We start from the raw sequence: 18,479 nt of genomic DNA, 5'->3' as shown, positions 1-18,479 counted from the left end.
CCACTAAAATATTGATGTTACCTGGGATGAATAGCATCTCAGGGCTCCTCCCTCATTCCCCCTATCCCCCCTTTTTATCCTAGAGGACAGAAAGGATCTGGAAGCTAGAAGACCTGGATTCAGATTTCAGCTCTTCTGTAAGATGCCTGGGTCACATTAGGCTAGTAATTTTCCTTTCTCTGGGACTCAGTCTATTCACCTATAAAAGGAAGGGGTTGAACCTGGTGATCTGATTAGTCTTCTAGCTCCAATACAATGATCTTTTTCTGAAAAACCAAGTCAGCTGATGTGTTTGGCAATACTTGGTGAGCAAATTCTCTAGCCTGCTGGCACTGGCAGAGAACAGAATTGGGGGGGGGGGCGGGAGATGACACAGAATGGGCAGGATTTGGTTTGGGGAAGAAGGAAAGAGTTCTAGAGTATGTGGTGCTCCTTGGGGAAGGTAGACGCCATGAGGAAAGCAGCAGCAGGGCACCGAAGGTGTCTTGGGCAAAGGGTGACATTGAAAAATAACTTCACAGTTTTACATCTGACCCAAGATCATCTCACCAAGCTCATGGGGAGCATGGTGCAGAGTCATGGACTTGGATTCAGGAAAACCTGGGATCAAATCTTGCCTCTGACACTTACTTGTTTGTGTGACTTTGGACAAGTCATATAACTTATTACCCCAGACAGATCTCTAAGACTCTGCCTCTCAGGTTAAGTCCCTGTTTTCACAGGTAAAGGAAATTCCTCATCCGGAGTTCCATATGCCAGTGGAGTTACAGGTTTGGTTAAAAACCTCTTTGAGCCTCATCGGTAAAGTGAGTGTGATAATAGCATCTACTTCAGTTTCCTCATCTGCAAAATGGAATGATAACAGCGCCTACTCAGAGGCCTGTTGTAAGGGTCAAATAACATTACCTGGGTGATATTCAGCAAGTCATTTGGCTTCCCTGGGCCTCAGTTTCCTCGTCTGTAAGATGAGGGAGCTGTGATTTTGTGAAATCGAGTAAGACCATGGATGTAAATTGCTTTCAAAGCTTAATTATTGTTATTGTGATGGTTGTGGTTCAGTTGTTTTCAGTCGTGTCTGACTCTTAGTGACCCCATTTGGGGTTTTCTTGGCAAAGATACTGGAGCAGCTTGCCATTTCCTTCTCCAGCTCATTTTACAGATGAGGAAACTGAGACAAGCAGGGTTAAGTGACTCGCCCAGGGTCACACAGCTAGTGAGTATCTGAGGGCAGATTTGAACTCAGGAAGATGACTCCAGGCCTGGCACTCTATCCACTGCATCACCTAGCTACTGTCCCATGAACTGACGTTGTAAGATGTGGGTCTATCTCATTTCACATGAAGGACAGGGTCCCCTTCCCCCTACTAGGGAGCCCCAGTGAAGTGAAGGAAAATGAGAAGCCTGAGGACAAGGCCTCGAGAGATTTCCCCTTCATTGGGATGTAGGCCTTTCACAACAGCTTGAGGAAAGACAGGTAGGTACAGAGAGGAAGCACCTCTTACCCATCCTGTAGCTACTCATGACCTCAGAGAAGAAGGGCTGAGCTAAGACCCCCCCCCCCCAGCATACCCATAATCACCTAGTTTCAGAGGTTCAGAGCTAGGACTACACCCCAACTCTTTGGACTGCTGATTTAGTCCTCCTTTTAAAACCCCAAGGCTCCTTTCTATGAATAACCCATGTCCTACCCACTCATGTTGACTGTAGGTTACTCAGAAATAATACAAATGTTTGTAATTAATCAATCTTGAGCTAGAGGTGATCTGGTTCAGTGCCTGTCTTTCTTCAACTGTAAAGTAAGAGCGTTAGACTCATTGTCTCTAAGGTCCCTTCCAGCTTTAAAGCTACAATCCTATGATCACTTCATCTTATAGAAGAGGAATCTGGGATTTAAGGGGCTAAGTGACTTGCCCTAGGTCAGGCAAGTAACAAACATCAGAGACACCAAATCACACAAAAATATTCACAGAGACAAGCACGTGTTTGCCCCAAAACCTGCCCCCTGCAAATACAAGATTTTTTGTCTGTTCCCTAAATGGAGAAGCAGAATGTTGCTGGAGGAGGTTGAGTCAGATGCCCCGGGGTCTTGTCCTGGCTCAGCTGCAAACCAGCTGTGTGACCTTGGGTGGATGACTTAGCCTCTCTGTGCCTCAGTTCCCTATGTGCAAAATAACAAGCTGACCTCACGGGTCTGTCATGAGGATCTGGTGAGACAAGATGTGAGAGTGCTTGAGCACACATCGCCAAGGGGAAGGATTATTGATTACTTGCTATGAGAGGGCAGTGAGGCAGAGTAGCCTCCAGGGTGCTTGCTGGTGGCTAGATTCATATCTGGAGCAGTCTTCTGAAGCTGCTAACCCCCGTGGCTCCCTCAGAACTCCAGGGTGAGCCAGCCCTAATAGCCAGAGCTGGGAAACTCTGATGAGGCTTGGAGATAAATGTCCCTATCAGCCAGTAAAGCAAACCTTTTAACGAGAAAACTAGAAACGGTGCAGGGGATTTGCATCTGAGCGGAGGCCCTGGGCGGCCTGGTTATGTTTTTATGGGTTATTTATAACTCTGAGAAAATAAGGATTTCCTGGGTAATGAGGGAGGTGACAGACTGGCTGGGGGCCAAGCTGCAACAGGCCACCTGGTGGTGGGAAGAAAGGGGCAGAGGGGAGAGAGGATGCCCTCAAATGAGCACAGTATTCGGAATGCAGCATGATACTGGCATAGGACTGCGGGAATGTTACCTCCCTCGTTCTGGATGGTGTAGCCTCAAGAAAGGTCTTGCCTCATCAACTAACATTTGCTTTCTAAAGTTCACATGTAGAGGATGAGGTCCTCCTCTCCCACGGTGGGCCAGCCCTGTGCCCAAGTCAAGGCCACAGGGCCAAAGGCCCCTTTTGTTCCTTGTCCCACTCAGGAAGGCCAACAGGGCACCATTTTCCCTAAGCCCTTGTCCTACATGTCTTTAAAGGGCTGCAGAGCTGTCAACCAGGCACCCAGGCTCCCTGGCTGTAACCTGACCATGCCCAGCAGGGGCATAGTATAAGATGCAGGGATCTGACCCCTACCCTTGGTTATCATTCCATAGGGTGAAGTCTGCACTATGCCCTGTGCGTCCGGGACCTATGGCCCCAACTGCTCATCTGTCTGCAACTGTGAGAACGAGGGTACCTGTTCCCCCATAGATGGCACCTGTACCTGTAAGGAAGGTAACGCGCCCTCCCTGCCCTCTCCTGCCTCACAAGCCCTTCCAGCCTGGTCTTAGGCTGCCTTCAACCATCTGTCTGATAGTCATGAAGCATGATTTAGTGGCAGGATCCCTGGGTTTGGGATCAGAGGACCCGGGTTCATATCCCAGAGCAGCAGATAGAGCACCAGGCTAGGAGTCAGGAAGACCCAAATTCAGATCTGGTCTTATACACTCATTAGCTGTGTGACCTTGGGCAAGTCGCTTAACCTCTGCCTGTTTCCTCATCTGTAAAATGTGATAAAAAGAGCACCTATCCTCCCAGGGTTGTTATGAGAACCAAATAAGAATATTTGTAAAGCGCTGACCACAGTGGCTGACACATAGTAGGCACTACCTCAATGTTAGCTATCGTTAGTATCCCAGTTCTTCCATTTACTATGAACAAGTTAAGTCCCTTCTTCATGCTGCAAATCACTCGTTTTATCATCTAAGGTCCATTTGTCCCAGACTAAATCCTATGGAACCCATGAGTGATTGCATGCACCCCTACCCTCCCGCCCATCCATGCCATGCCAAGGAGCCTTCATCACTACAGATGCAAACAAGCAGTTGTCCCTACCAATGAAATACTCTCACCCTACTCTCCAGGCCCAAAGGCCCAAGCCAGGACTAGAGGGTGGGGAATGGAGACACCTGCTTAGAAGATAACCTGGGGTGGGATACAAGAGATCCCTTTTCATGTGATCTTTTTAACATAAAAATGATAACTCTACTCCTCATGGCACACGGCTTTATATTTTGTGATGTCATTACATGTCCCAAGTGTATTTCAAAGCCTCCAGGGAACAGACAGTAACACTCAAAGGGAACAGTTTTCAAATCCTGCCTTAGCCCAACTCTGTCTTTTATGTCACTTAGCACTGTCATCTCCGAAGCCATTTCACCTCTAGGCCTCAGTTTACTTCTCTGTCTAATGAGACACCTCTAAGATCCCTTCCAGCTCTAAATCAATGCCCCTCTGATCCAGCCAGGCATCCTCAGCAGGCAAGGATGTATGGCCCAGGACCAGCATCCTAGGACCAGCTCTGCCCTGACATACCAATGACCTTGAGCAAGTCTCTAGGGGCCTCTGTTTCCCTATCTGTCAAACAGAAATAATAATTGTTTCCTGCCTGTCTCACAAGGATGACCTGAAGATCTAATAAAGCATAGAAATAAAAATGCATGAAAAAGTTCACAGTGCTGCAACAGCATTTTCCAAACCATATTCTGAAACCGTATTCTAAATACTAGCATCCAAAGCAATCATATGATGCTAATATTCTTGTCCATGGCTCCCACTGATACCAGCATCAGGAGGTTGGGAGTGCCCTTGACATACACCGTCTTCACAGTTCCCCTGGGGGGTAGGTGCTGGTAAATACGCCCATTTTGCAGTTGAGGAAACTGAAGCAGGTCAAAGTGACTTGCCTGTTAGTCTCCAAGGACAGATTTGAGCCCAGCTCCACGTCCTGCATTCTCTCCCTTCCGCCATGTTGCTTGGGCTCTGCAAGGATGGAAGGCTTTGTGATGTGAGCCCCAGAGTGGGAACCATCCATTCAAATTAGGAGGGTTTTGCTCTCCAGCCTCTATTATAGCTATGACAGTGGAGTGTGAACTCTGACACGTTCTGTTGAACCAGAAGGATTTCAAATATGGTCCCAGTGGTGAACTGTCTGTTGTAAGTTCAGAGATTCATCATCAAAGGTTGGCTCCTAGTCCAAGTGAATGTGTGATCACATGAGAATGGATTGATAATTATATAATGGGGGGGGAGGGTCGTCAGGTCACAGTACAAATGTGCCCTCAGCCTTGCCAGGGTTTGATGACTAACTCAGTTTCCCTCCCTTCAGGGTGGCAGGGGATTGACTGCTCCCTCCCATGCCCTACGGGCACCTGGGGCCTGAACTGCAATGAAACATGCATCTGCTCCAACGGGGCAGCCTGTAGCCCTATTGATGGTACCTGTTCCTGCTCACCTGGCTGGTTAGGGGATACCTGTGAGCAGTCCTGCCCGGTGAGTGGCCTAGGGTAGGCTGGGTTGGGAGTAGAAGTATCTTGATTGCCAGGGCTAGGGAGGACCGGGGGGGTTGGGTTGAGGAGAGTAAGCTTCTTGAGGGCAGGGACCATTTCTCATTTACATTTATATCTCTCCTAGTACCTAACACAGTATCTTGCATATTTGCCATGTTGGTGTACATATTGATCACCCCTGAGTATAGGGAACACCCCTGTTTATGGGGTTTCTTTGAGAGAAAAAAGTATGATTATAATGTCAATTATAGGCTGTATTCAGATTTTACACAGGCCAGATTAGGGGGGAAAGTACAGGCCATGGTCAGGCTGGCATGGAGTCAAATGTTTGTTGAATGAATGTCAGTATTCATTTGGTCTTGGTTTTCCCTGGTCTTTCTCAGGACGGAACATATGGACTGAATTGTAGCGAGCGTTGTGACTGCAGTCATGCGGATGGCTGCAACCCCATCACAGGCCACTGCTGCTGCCTGGCGGGCTGGACTGGTAAATCCCCCTGCTCCCTCCACCAGGGATCGAAGGTTTTATTGGGTTACTTAGTTTGTCTGCCTATAATAACCTCACCCTTTCCGGGATTTGGATATCCTCTAAGCTAGAGTGAGGCACCTTGCTGGGTTCAAACCACGTGCTGTGTGCTATAAAGCAAGTCACTCATCCCCTCTGGACCCTGACTCAAAGGCTGCTCCAACTCTGTGAGAAAGGTGGGGCTTTATCTTTGCCTCCTTACCTTTTTTACTCCTTACCTTTCTGAGTCCAAAAATTTTGTTCTGGGTGTCAGGAGGGCCTTCCTGGATCCGTTTTGGGGCAGCCTCTTACCCGGGCCTTGTGGCAAGAGTGGAGTTTGGCTCCCATGAGCATGGTCTTAAAGAGTCACTGGTTTTTGTTTGTTTGGTTGGTTTTCATTATTTTTTTAATTTATTTTTTATTTTTAGTTTACAACACTCAGTTCCACAAGTTATTGAGTTCCAAATTTTCTCTCCCTCCTTCTCCTTCCCCCTCCCCCCCAAAACGGTATGTAATCCGCTATAGGTTCTACATGTACCTTCACATTAAACTTATTTACACAATAGTCAAGTTGTAAAGAAGAATTATAACCAATGAAATGAACCATGAGAGAGAAGAAACAAAACCAAAAAAGAAGGAAAAAAGAGAGAGCAAATAGTTTGCCTCAGTCTACATTCAGACTCCATAATTCTTTCTCTGGATGTGGATAGCCTTTTCCATCATGAGTCTTTTGGAGCTGTCTTAGAACCCTGCATTGCTGAAAAGAGGCAAGTCTATCAAAGTTAGTCTTCAGAGATACCACGTGTCTGTAATCATGTATAGTGATCTCCTGCTTCTGCTCCCCTCACTCAGCATCAATTCATGCAAATCTTTACAGGTTTTTCTGAAGTCCACCTGCTCACCATTTCTTATGGAACAATAGTATTCCATTACATTCATATACCACAAATTTGTTTAGCCATTCCCCAGTTGATGGGCATCCCTTTGATTTCCAGTTCTTTGGTATCACAAAAAGAGCCGCTATAAATATTTTTGTACATACGGGTCCTTCTCCCACTTGTATGATCTCTTTGGGATACAGCCCTAGAAGTGGTATTACTGGGTCAAAGGGTATGCACATTTTTATAGCCCTTTGGGCATAGTTCCAAATTGCTCTCCAGAATGGCTGGATCAGTTCACAACTCCACCAACAATGTAACAGTGTTCTCATTTTCCCACATCTTCTCCAGGATTTATCATGTTCCTGTTTTGTCATGTTAGCCAATGTGACAGGAGAGATGTGGTACCTAAGGGTTGTTTTGATTTGCATTTCTCTAATCAATAGAGATTTAGAGCATTTTTTCGTATGCCTATAGATATCTTTAATTTCTTCCTCTGAAAACTGCCTGTTCATATCTTAAAAAGTCACTGTTTGACCATGCACAAGAGACTTTATCTTTCTAAGTATCAATTTCCTCATCTGCAGAAAAAAGGATAAATAATAATATTGGTACTACCAACCTCCCAGGGTGGTGATGAAAGTACTTTGTAAGTGGTATTATTTATCATTATGATTTTGGGATGGAAGGAGTGAGTCTGAAGAGGAGGAAGGAGCATAGTCCTAATAAAGTGTGAGAATATATAGGCTTAGCCCTGGCATTAGGCACCTGTGGATTAGATAGGAATATAGGTTTAGAACTGGTAAGGGCCTTAACAGTCATTTAGTCCACCTGCCTCATTTTACAGATGAAAAACCTGAGGCCCAGAGAAGCTCCCTACCCTTAACCCACTCCACCCCCAGCCCCCATCTTAGCCAAGGTTACAATGGTAGTGAGAGGGATTTGAATCCAGGTCAGGCCCTCTGTCTCCAAATCCAGCGTTCTTTCCACCGTGTTCCCTTCCTTCTCTACAGTTCTGAGATTCTAAATGACCTGAGACTGGCTGCCCTATTACTCAGTTTACTAACCAACCCGATAGTGCTTCCTTCCTTCCACCCTCACTCCTCAAACAAGAGACAAAAACTATTCTGTAGTGTGGGGGATGGGGATAGGAGAGTCCTACAAGTTGGTCAGATTTGGGAGTTTTATGCCCTGCTGTGCTTTAGATGGCGGGATCAGGGAGAACAGATGCCCAGCACTGCCTGCACAGCCCCTTCCGTCCCAGTAACTCCATCTCCCTCCTCCAAATGCTGTCTGCTGGTTACCCATGTGTGCCGATCTCTCCCCTCCTGAAGGGTCTCTTCCCCTTTAGCGGTGTTACTCACTCTTCTATGTCTCTGCTTTGTAGAGAGAAGGGGATAAATGAGAAGGTCACCATCTCCCAACAGCACCTAATTCCCAACTTCTCAGCCACAGTGGTTGGACCCCCTTTAAGAGAATGAGAAACCATAATCCATAACTCAGACTTCCCATCCCCTCTCCTCTGTGGATCGGTGAATATCAGCACTTAAAAGAGCTCTGGGGTAGTGGGAAATGCTGGATTTGGGATCAGGAGAGACGTGAGTTCAAGTGTTGACTTGACATGTGACCCTGGGCTATAAAAGCAAGGTAATCATATCCACAATACCAACAGCACAGGGTGGTGGAAGAGATCAAATGAGGATGTCTATAAAGGGCTTTGTAAACCTTAAATGTGATATCCTAACTGCCCACAAGAGGGCGTGTCTGCAGAGCATTTTGTAAAACCCCAGCTCACCTTTAGAGAACGCTTTATGCAAGGCCTGCTCATCCGGGCCTTCTAACCACCATATTGCTATCTTCATTTTATAGACGGGGAAAACTGAGGCTCCGAGAGGTGAAGAGCATATCGTGTTTGAGGCAGAATTTGAACTGAGGTATTTCAGATACCCGGCCTCGCATCAGCGGGCAGCTAGGTGGCGCCCTAGGGCACAGAACGCTGGGCCTGGAGTCAGGAAAACCTGAGTTCAGATGCGGCCCCGGACACCTGCTTCCCAGCGGGGTAACTCTTAACATCACTTAACCCCTATTTGCCTCAGTTTCCCCATCTGTAAAATGGGGTTAACAACAGCACCTACCCGACAGGGTTGTTACGAGGATCAGAGGATATAACAATTGTAAAGCACTTAACACGATGCCTGGTACATAGTAAACAGTATATAAATGTTAATTATTGTTATTATTATTAGTAATGATCATTTTTTGGAGGGGGAAGGCAGGGCAATGGGGGTTAAGTGACTTAGTGTGTCAAGTGTCTGAGGCCACATTTGAACTCGGGTCCCCCTGACTCCAGGGCCGGTGCTCTACTCACTGCACCACCTAGCTGCCCCTTATCACTAGTAATTATTACTAAATGTCAGCTATTGGAAACTGAAGTCAGGAAGGGGGGAGTGACCATGCCCAAGGTCTTTCAGGTAGTGAGCAGATGAAATGAGATTCAAACCCAGGTCCCTTCCCTTCATGTATATTTGGATGTGTCTCTGCCCTCCCCTCAAGTGACAGGCCTAAGGAGACCCGGACAGAACGTGGTATCCAAGTTCCCATGGAGCCAGTGCAGCCTGCCCCGTGACCCTCTAGCCAGCTTGGCCGACAGCCCTGGTTCTTGCTCCTCAGATGAATAATTCAGGGTTACGATTACTCTGAAGTCTCACATTTGCTACAACTGGGAAGTTTCAGGGCAGTTGGGGGTGGAACCTCCACAGCTGCCCCAGCACTGGCGCTCCATCCCACGAGTCAGTCCTTTTCTACAAAATTAGCCATAGCAATCAACAGGCCTCCCTCCCAGACGTATCTCTGGGGCCGACTGGAAATCGACTTTAATTTTTCATTGACTTAATTTCAAGCAAGCTGATAAGATTTTAATGACGTTCGATACTTAAAAATTCTTTCTTTGACAGGCAAACTTTCAGCAAGGCCCCCACTGCTCCAAAGCTAATTTGCCCAAATGTGAATTATGAAGTCATATCAAAGACCCTATTGATGTCCGGTCATTCATTACCATGGTTGCAAGGCCACGGGAAATTCCAAGAGGGGCAGAGGTCAGAAAAAGGAGCTAAGTCCAAAGCCAACTAAGCTCCTGACATCAGGCATTTCCTCCTCTCCCCCCAAAGTCAAGCTCCCCACTTAGCACCAAAGTAAGTTGGCTTCTAAACTGGGAAGAGATTCAAAATTCATCTAGTCAGTCCCCAAGTTCATTTTACAAGAAACTGAGCCCAAGAAAGACCAAGCTAGCCAAAATCTCAGGTGGTTTTGCCTAGGCCAGCATGGGAAGGAACATGCAGGGAAGCATCCTCAAGGAATAATTAATCAGTGAGCCAATTTAAAAACATCCTTATTAAGCTCCTTCTGTTTCCTAGGCCCTGGTCTAGGCACAGTGCACGATAAAAAGAAAGCCAAGTTGCTATCCCTGCCCTTAGTGAACTTACAGTCTAACTTTAGAGAGAAAACTGTGTGTGAAAGTAAAAACAAACCAAAAAATACCCCAAGTACTAAAGTGCATGGTATTGACTATACAGGTACACCTCATTTTATTGTGCTTTGCTTTATTGCGCTTCGCAGATTATTACAGTTCTTACAAATCGCATCAAGCGAGTCTGTCGGTACCCTATTTCCATGAGCATTTGCTCACATGTCTCTGTGTCACATTTGGGTAATTCTCACAATGTTTCAGACTTTTTCATCGTTATTATTATATCTGCTATGATGATCTGTGATCAGTGATCTTTGATGTTACTATTGTAATTATTTTAGGGTGCCATGAACTATGCCCATATGAGACAGCAAACTTAGTTGATAAATGTTGTATGTGTTCTGACTACTCCACCAACCAGCTGTTCCCCATTTCTCTCCCTCTGCTTGGGCCTCATTCCCTGAGACACTACAATACTGAAATTAGGCCAATTAATAACGCTACAATGGCCTCTAAGTGTTCAAGTGAAAGGAAGAGTCAATCGATGTGGCAAACTTCATTGTTCTCTTATTTTAAGAAATTGCCACAGCCACCTCAGCCTTCAGCCACCACCACCCCGCTCAGTCAGCAGCCATCAACACGGAGGCCGGACCCTCCACCAGCAAAAAGATGATGAATTGCTGAAGGCTCAGCTAATGGCTAGCATTTTTTAGCAATAAAGTATTTTTACTTAAGGTATGTGCATTGCTTTTTTAGTCATAATACTAGTGCACACTTAGTATATACTATTACAGCATACTATAGCGTAAACATGACTTTTAATGCACTGGGAAACCAAAAACTTTGTGTGACTTGTTTTACTGTGATAGTCACTTTATGGCGGTGATCTGGAGCTGAACCCACACTATTTCTGTAAATCCAAAAGGAGTTTAAAGAAGAAGGAAGTGAATGTGGTCTGTAATGGTCAGAGGAAACTTCATGAAAAGGTGGTTCTTGCCCTGTTTCCCCTTCCCCTCTTTTTGGCTAGAGCTGTGATTCCATTAGTATAGGGGAGCTCTGGGTGACGAATTTCCTTTACCCGGGTAGATAGGAGCCTTCCTTATAATTTAGTCTTTAAAGAATCACCTGGGACATTGAGAGGTTAAGTGACTTGCCCAAAATCACACAGCAAGTAGTGTTGGAGGCAGAATCTTAACCCAGATCTTCCTGATTCTCAGGCTAGCTTTCTAACCACCATGCCTTACTTCTTCTTGAAAGGACAAATAGTATTTGGAATAAATAAAGTGAGGGGCTTCTATTTGTGGGCCTTGAAGGAAAAGAGAGAGTTTTTCTGGGGTCACACTGTATTCAAATAGTCTGCCTCACAAACCTGTGCAGAATGAAACTGTGGCCTTCCATGTCGTAGCTTGGAAGGGATGATGTCCAGGCATGATGCTGGACCTTTTCGGTGATCTCAGAGCAGGCAGGGAAGATGCCCAAACAGCTGGGTTTTGAATGTAGCGTGCGCAGGGGTGTGCTACAGCCAGCTGATTATTAAATTTTCTATGTGAATGTCTTCACCTCAGAAATCGGTAGTTGCTACAAACCAGAGCTTGATTTCTAGCTTTATTATCTAGACTTTTTAAAAGGGCAGTTTTAGTGGATAGAATGCTAGGCCTGAAGGAAGACCTGAGATCCTTACTAGCTGTGTGACCCTGGGCATGTCATTTAACCCTGTATGCCTCAGTTTCCTCATCTGTAAATGAGCTGGACAAGGAAATGGCAAACCATTCCAGTATCTTTGCCAAGAAAACCCCATAGGGTCACAAAGAGTCAGACGTGACTAAACAACAAAGACTTTTAAAACTGTTAACGACACAGATTAAACTTAAATAATTTAAATAAATTAAACTCAAAAGTGTGTGCATCCATTTTCTCCCTCCCTCCCAGATCTTGGTCGTTAAACATTTCCCAGGGTTCTCCTGCATCGCTCTATAAATGTTGTTTGAGCTCAGTAGGAGGGCAGTAGAAAGCTCAGGGACTGAAGTCACCACCAAGCTGAAGATCTGGTGATTTTAGGCAAATAATAATTAAAATAATAAAAATAATTCTATGTTGTTGTTGAGTCGTTTCGTCATGTCCGACTCTTCGTGATGCCATTTGGGTATTTTTTTGGCGGGGGGGGGGGGAACAAAGATGCTGTAGTGGTTTGCCATTTTCTTCTCCAGCTCATTTTACAGATGAGGAAACTGAGGCAATCAGGGTGAAGTGACTTGCCCGCACTCATACAGCTACTAAGTGTCTGAGGCCACATTTGAACGCAGGTCCTCCTGATTCCAGGACAAGCACTCAGTGCCCTACTTTGCTGCCCTGTAATTATAATAACTGGCATTTACATTGCACTTTGAAGTTTACAAAGCGCTTTACATCCGTTATCTTATTTAAGTCTCATATCACCCCTGAGTGTGAGGCTATGTTACTGTTAGCCCCATAGCTCAGGAATTTCCGAGTCAGCCAAGTAGCATGACAAGGAGGACCACGTTTCACCATCCTGCCACCTACCCACAGGATGCTCTGTTTAATCCCCAGGCTTATAGAGCCTCTGGAATGGGATAGCAGATGCTCATAGATTTGAGCAGACCCTCATCCTGGCCTCTGCTTCCATTCCAACTTTCTCCTCACTCAAACTCCCTCCAACCTGGACATATCCCAACTTTCCTCACCCCTACTGTGACCAAGGAATAACAGAAGGAGTACTAGGCATGGTTCACACCTCAGCTCTGTCCCTTTTACTCTCTGTCTGACCTTAGACAAGGCATTTAAACACTCTGGGCCTCAGTTTCCTCGACAATAAGATGAGGAGAGGGGACATAAGCAGCTCTAAAGTCTTGTGATTTTTCCCTTACCCTCACCTCCCTGTAAAACCACCAGTACTGACTGCGTTAACCCACTCTGACAAGATCATCTGTTTCCTCCTTACCCCCCAGGTGTCCGCTGTGACAGCACATGTCCCCCAGGTCACTGGGGCCCCAACTGTTCCATCTCCTGTAGCTGTGAGAATGGCGGCTCCTGTTCCCCAGAAGATGGGACTTGCGAATGTGCTCCAGGCTACAGGGGGCCCCTGTGCCAAAGAAGTAAGGACGGTCCCCTCCCTCCAGCTCAACCTCCTTTCCCCAGGTTCTCCACCCTCTTGAGAGTCTTCCTGCCCCCTAGGAGAGGGCGCTAATTTTAAATTATTTTAATTTTTTTTTTCAGTTAACAAACATCTATTTATCTCCCTCCCAACCCTTGGTTAACAAATGTTCAGTCAAGCAAAACAAAAGACTGTTTTGGCTGATGTCCTAAAATATATGAATTATTCTACATTTTGAATCCTTCCTCTCTGTCTAGATGTGGGTCATCACTTCATCTATTAATAATGGCTGGTCATTGCATTGATAGGGGTTCTCAGGTCTTTCAAAGCTATTTGTCTTTTTTTTTTAAAGCTATTTGTCTTTACAGTACTATTATTGTATAAACTCTTCTTCTGGTTCTATTCACTTTATTTTGCATCAGTTCATATAAGTCTTCCCAGATTTCTCTGACTGTCCCTTTTGTCTTTTCTTACAATACAATTAATATTCCATTATGTTCACCTACCATAACGTGTCCAGCCATTCTCCAGTTGATGGGCCACCACCTTGGTTTCCAGTTCTTTGCCATGACACTACAAAATAATCTCATACATATACTCCCTTACTTTTCCAGTATGTCCCTGAAGCTGGTACCCAGGAAGCATACCCACTTCAGAGAAGCTTAGGGGCCCAGAGGGTCATGCTGAAGAGCTTTAATCTCAAGTTGGGTTCCATTTGTAGGGCTCTTCTGGAAGTTTCATTGCTTTCTCCTCTCCTCTCTCCCTGTCATCCCTCCTAGGAATTTCAAAAGAGGCCACTCTAAAATCATTAATGGAAGGGGACTAAATAATAAGCTCTCTCTCTAGAGAACCTGACCCTGTGTACTTAAACTCCAGATGGGAGGTGGGAGATCAGGGTCTCCCCTGACACTGACATCCTGTGCCTCAACTCCCTTTGGTTTTCTTTTGCTCATCACCCTTGTCATGACAGCAGGGTGTGAAGGTTGGAGAGAAGGGGAAGAACAGAGGGCACCAGAGGCTTAGCACAGTTCCTGGCACATAGTAGGTATTCATTGACTTGACTGAATGCAGTCGTTTAGGAGTGTCAGGTGAGTCTTTGACCCTCTTCCCCACTAACTGCCATCTCTTGGTCACCATTCAGTTTGCCCCCCTGGCTTCTATGGTCACAGCTGCAACCAGCCTTGCCCACTCTGTGTGCACAGCAATGGACCCTGCCACCACATCACCGGCCACTGTGACTGTCTACCTGGATTCTCTGGTTCCCTCTGCAATCAAGGTACCAAACTTGTGGGGAGGAAACACAGTGGGTGGAAGGGGGTGGAGTAGGGGAAGTGAAGTTGGGGCCTGGGCAGAAATGGGAAGGGTCTAAGGTATGGCTAGGGCTTTGGAGTACTGGGCGCACATCTTCATTTTGTACAACCCCAGGGAGCACTTTGGAGGCATCATAGAAGGAGCCTGGATTTGGGGGTCACTGGATCATAGATGGAGGGTTGGAAGGGACCTTTGAGGTCACTTAACCCAGTCCCTTCATTTTACAAGTGAGGAAACTCTAAATAGGTCTCAGGCCCCTCATTTTACTATTGCTCTTCCTCCCCACCCCCCTTGAAATTCACATTCTGCACGCAGAACCCATCAAACTCCCATGAGGCTACATCACAAAAAAGGCGACTGGACTTCCCTCGATGATCATTAAGGTGTGTTCTGGTTCTGAATCTCATGATCCCTTTCTCAGAACCTCAGGTGACCCTTTCCTCAAATGGACACATGATTTAAGGAAGAGATTAGAGACTTCAGTGCTTCCACTGCAGGGAGCCCTTTCTATTCAGGCAAAAATTCCTAAACACTCGCACACTTTTAGACATAATTGAGAATATTGAGACAGAAAGAGCAAAACGTGGGCAAGCAATCCCTGACAACTGAGCATTAACTGAATATATCATCATCAGCAAATATTTTTAAGTACCTTCTTTGTGGAGGGGGTGGGGAAGGATGAAATTCAGTCACTGACCTCAAGGAACTTATTGGGGAGACTACACACAAACACATGAAAAGCTAACTACCAAACCAGAACAAATGACCTTGGTCAAGTCATCCATAAAATAAGGGGTAGGTCATCTCTGAGATTCCTTCCAGCCTGAAGTCCAGTTGCAGGTCATCTAATCCAATTTCCCACCCATTGAGAAATCTTTTCTACTACATCTCAGGCAAATACTCTCAGCGACGGGAAGTTCATTACCTCCTGGGTCAGCCTGCTCCATTCATGGGTAGAGAGCCATGAGCTGATTCATTCATTCAAAGTGTGTGGTCTCTTAACATGCATGAGTGGAAAGTTCACCTCTCCATGCTTCAAGGGGCTTGTGAAGTATGAGCCCCCTGGGGAGCTGCCATGTCACAATTTCATGAGCCTCCGCCTTTCCAGGATGACTTAATCATAAGCTGACATTCAGAAGCTTAGTTATTAAACATCGGAGACTTGGCAGTCGATACAGATAGGCTGGGTCTAAATTAGGTCCTAAACAGCTCGAGGAGTGTCTCTTGGATCATGCACTGTCTGATTTATTGCCCCTCGCTCTAATGAGTATTTTCTACATATAGATTTAATAGAGTTTACTATTAATGGCAACTGCCCTGGTTAAGTCTCAAACCTTGTAAAAAATTGAACTGACGCTTTTTAATGACCCGCTTTCCAGGGGTTACAAATTACAGGCAGTGCTTAGGCAAAATCATTCAACATAGATTAAAGATAACTAAATATTTTCTTCCTCCTCCAAACTCCCTCCTCCCTTCCCCCAACTTCCTCTTTACTCAAGCAGTCTCCTAATTACTGTATTGGACTGACTGTAGTACAGACAGCCTTTGAACATGTCTTTCTCATGTTAGGAAGATTTCAAAGCGTGGAGCAGAACTAATTGTTTTATTAAGAAAGTGGAATGTTGAATTGGGGAAGAGGAAACCTCTAATCTTTGTACTCCTTGGAGTAGAGGGCAAGATGGGTTTCTGAAATCCATCTCCAAATGCAATACAGGGAACAAAAGAAAAGGGGGATTGGACCAGGCCATGTAGCCATGGCTTAATTTTGTAGGAAATGAAGAAGCAGAAGCAGAGTAATGAACATGGGCCATGCCCAAGCTCCTGCCCACTGTCAGGCCCCCAAGGCAGGTGCCTTGGCCTTTGTGAGGAAGAAGCATTGATCACAGAATCCTGGGATCTTAGAGCTGAAAGGGACCTAGAGGTCTTCTACTCTGACTTGCTTCTACTACAGAAATCTCTCCTGATTCCCTGATTCCTACCTCTAATCAGTCATTGGACAAGCATTTACTGAACCAATTATGTGGTGGTTTTATTTTTAAAGAGAAAAGTGTGCCTAGGCCTGGAGCTCAGGAAATGAGAGCAGTTTGCTTCATTCTGCGCTTCATGGTTTGGATCTGTCTAGAGGAAGCATGGTATAGATGAAAAGGACTGGGGGCACAAGAGACTTGGCTTCTTTTCCCAGCTCTGCCATTAACCTGCTATATGTCCTCGGGCAAGCTACTTGATCTCTGTGGGCCTCATCTATGAAATGAAGAGTTGGTCTAGCTAAATCCTTCCAGCTTAAAAATTCAGTGATCTACACATCTCTGAAGGGAAGATGGGCAGCAGAAAGGACTGGGCAACAAATAGGACCATGCTGATAGGTTTTTCTTTCTCTCCAACAGTACCCACAGTCAGAGGGACTCCATCTGCCCTGGGCCTGGAAACCAGATTTCCTGAGCTATGTGTGGAAAGGCCAGAGCAGATTGAGAATGACCAGGGACATGATAGGTAGCCCAAAGGCGTGGGGGAAGGGTAGAGGCTACTGACCATAGGAAGTAGGTATGGGAAATTACTAACTCTAAGGCAGGATCCAGCTGAGACGGCAGGAAGGTTGCTTCCTCAATCTGAAGCAGAATCCTACCCTGTGTGTTCATCCTTCCCTACTAGGCACTGGGAATCCAATCAATCAATATACATCTATTAAGTGCCTTCTATGTGCCAGGCACTGTGCTAAACTCCGGGAATACAAGAAGAGGCAAAAAATAGTCCCTGCCCTCAAGGAGTTTACAATCTAATCCGGCAGAGGTGTAGGAGACTGGGGTAGGGAGGAGGGGTGGGAGCCTGAGACCAGTCTCACTACACCATTGTCTGTCTTTCTGAGGCTGTACCTTCTGCTCAGCCAAGTCCCATCCTTGTGCCAGCCCATGGCAGTTATTCGTTGGATTTAGAACTGGAAGGACCTTTGAAATCATCTGGTCCAGGCCTCTCATTTTATGCTTGAAGAAACTAAGGTGAAAGTGATTTGCCCAAGGTCATATAGGCATTAAGTGGCAGGGTCAGGACTTGAACCAGGTCTTCTGATTCCGAGTGAGCTCTATTATACCATGTGCCCTCCTCCCGTCTTTGGTTAGGCAGACAAGGTAGACAGGAACAGTTATTCAGGGGTATCAGTTAGCCTGCATCCTCCATATTTGATTTATTCTGGGCTGAGAACACCCAGCTTTCTCCCTGTCTTACTTACCCTCACCTAAACAATTCATTGATCATGTATCATAAAAATTTACCTTGTATTTGTCTTACATAGATTTTCCACATATTCATTTAGATAAATGGTTATTTCCCTGAGAGAACGTAAGCTCTTGGAGGGCAGATACGATTTCATGTTTCTTTGTATCCCCAGCACCAGCACAGTGCCTGACATATAGCAGGTACTTAATAAATGCTTGCTCATTGATTGATCGATGGCTACAATTAATTTGCCAATGATGATTTGGATGGATGTGAAGAACAATGATGGCAGGGTGGGGACAGTAATGGTGGTACTAATGAATACGGTGGTAAAAGAGATGGGGATGATGGGGATGGTGGTGACAGTAGTGGTAGCACTGATGAATATGGTGGTAATGGGAATGATGATGGTGATGGGAATGAGGAAAAATGTTTCTTTGCTTCCAACAAAGTCCTTGGGGAGGGAAAAGGTGTGTGTATTGGGTGAGGAGATGAGGAAGATGTTTATGGTTTGGTCATCATGGGAGACTGAATTTAATGAGGCTTTGGGGCCTTGACTGGGAGTAGGGCAGGGCTAGGTCAGTCACAGATTCCATGTGCCTCTGCAGTGTGTGCTGGAGGAAGATTTGGGAAGGATTGTGCTCAGCACTGTTCGTGCTCCAACAATGGAACCTGCAGCCCTATTGATGGCTCCTGCCAATGCTTCCCTGGCTGGATTGGCAAGGACTGTACACAAGGTAAGCA

General features: G+C 45.8%; 1 protein-coding gene across 3 annotated transcripts in view; it reads left to right on the top strand.

The window, feature by feature from the left end:
* MEGF11 (multiple EGF like domains 11) overlaps positions 1–18,479 on the top strand; it is a 292,447-nt gene that overhangs the window by 250,769 nt on the left and 23,199 nt on the right. For all 3 annotated transcript variants that reach the window (XM_036735788.1, XM_036735786.1, XM_036735789.1), the window contains exons 8-13: positions 3,080–3,200; positions 5,074–5,237; positions 5,638–5,740; positions 13,069–13,215; positions 14,356–14,490; positions 18,344–18,472. In XM_036735788.1, the coding sequence (XP_036591683.1) occupies positions 3,080–3,200; positions 5,074–5,237; positions 5,638–5,740; positions 13,069–13,215; positions 14,356–14,490; positions 18,344–18,472 (799 nt within the window). The remainder of the gene's footprint in view (positions 1–3,079; positions 3,201–5,073; positions 5,238–5,637; positions 5,741–13,068; positions 13,216–14,355; positions 14,491–18,343; positions 18,473–18,479) is intronic.

Source organism: Trichosurus vulpecula, chromosome 8 (assembly GCF_011100635.1).
Source record: "Trichosurus vulpecula isolate mTriVul1 chromosome 8, mTriVul1.pri, whole genome shotgun sequence".
Classification (NCBI taxonomy): Eukaryota; Metazoa; Chordata; class Mammalia; order Diprotodontia; family Phalangeridae; genus Trichosurus; species Trichosurus vulpecula.
Note: the sequence above shows the minus strand (reverse complement) of the source record. Positions and strands in the feature narration are given on the sequence as shown.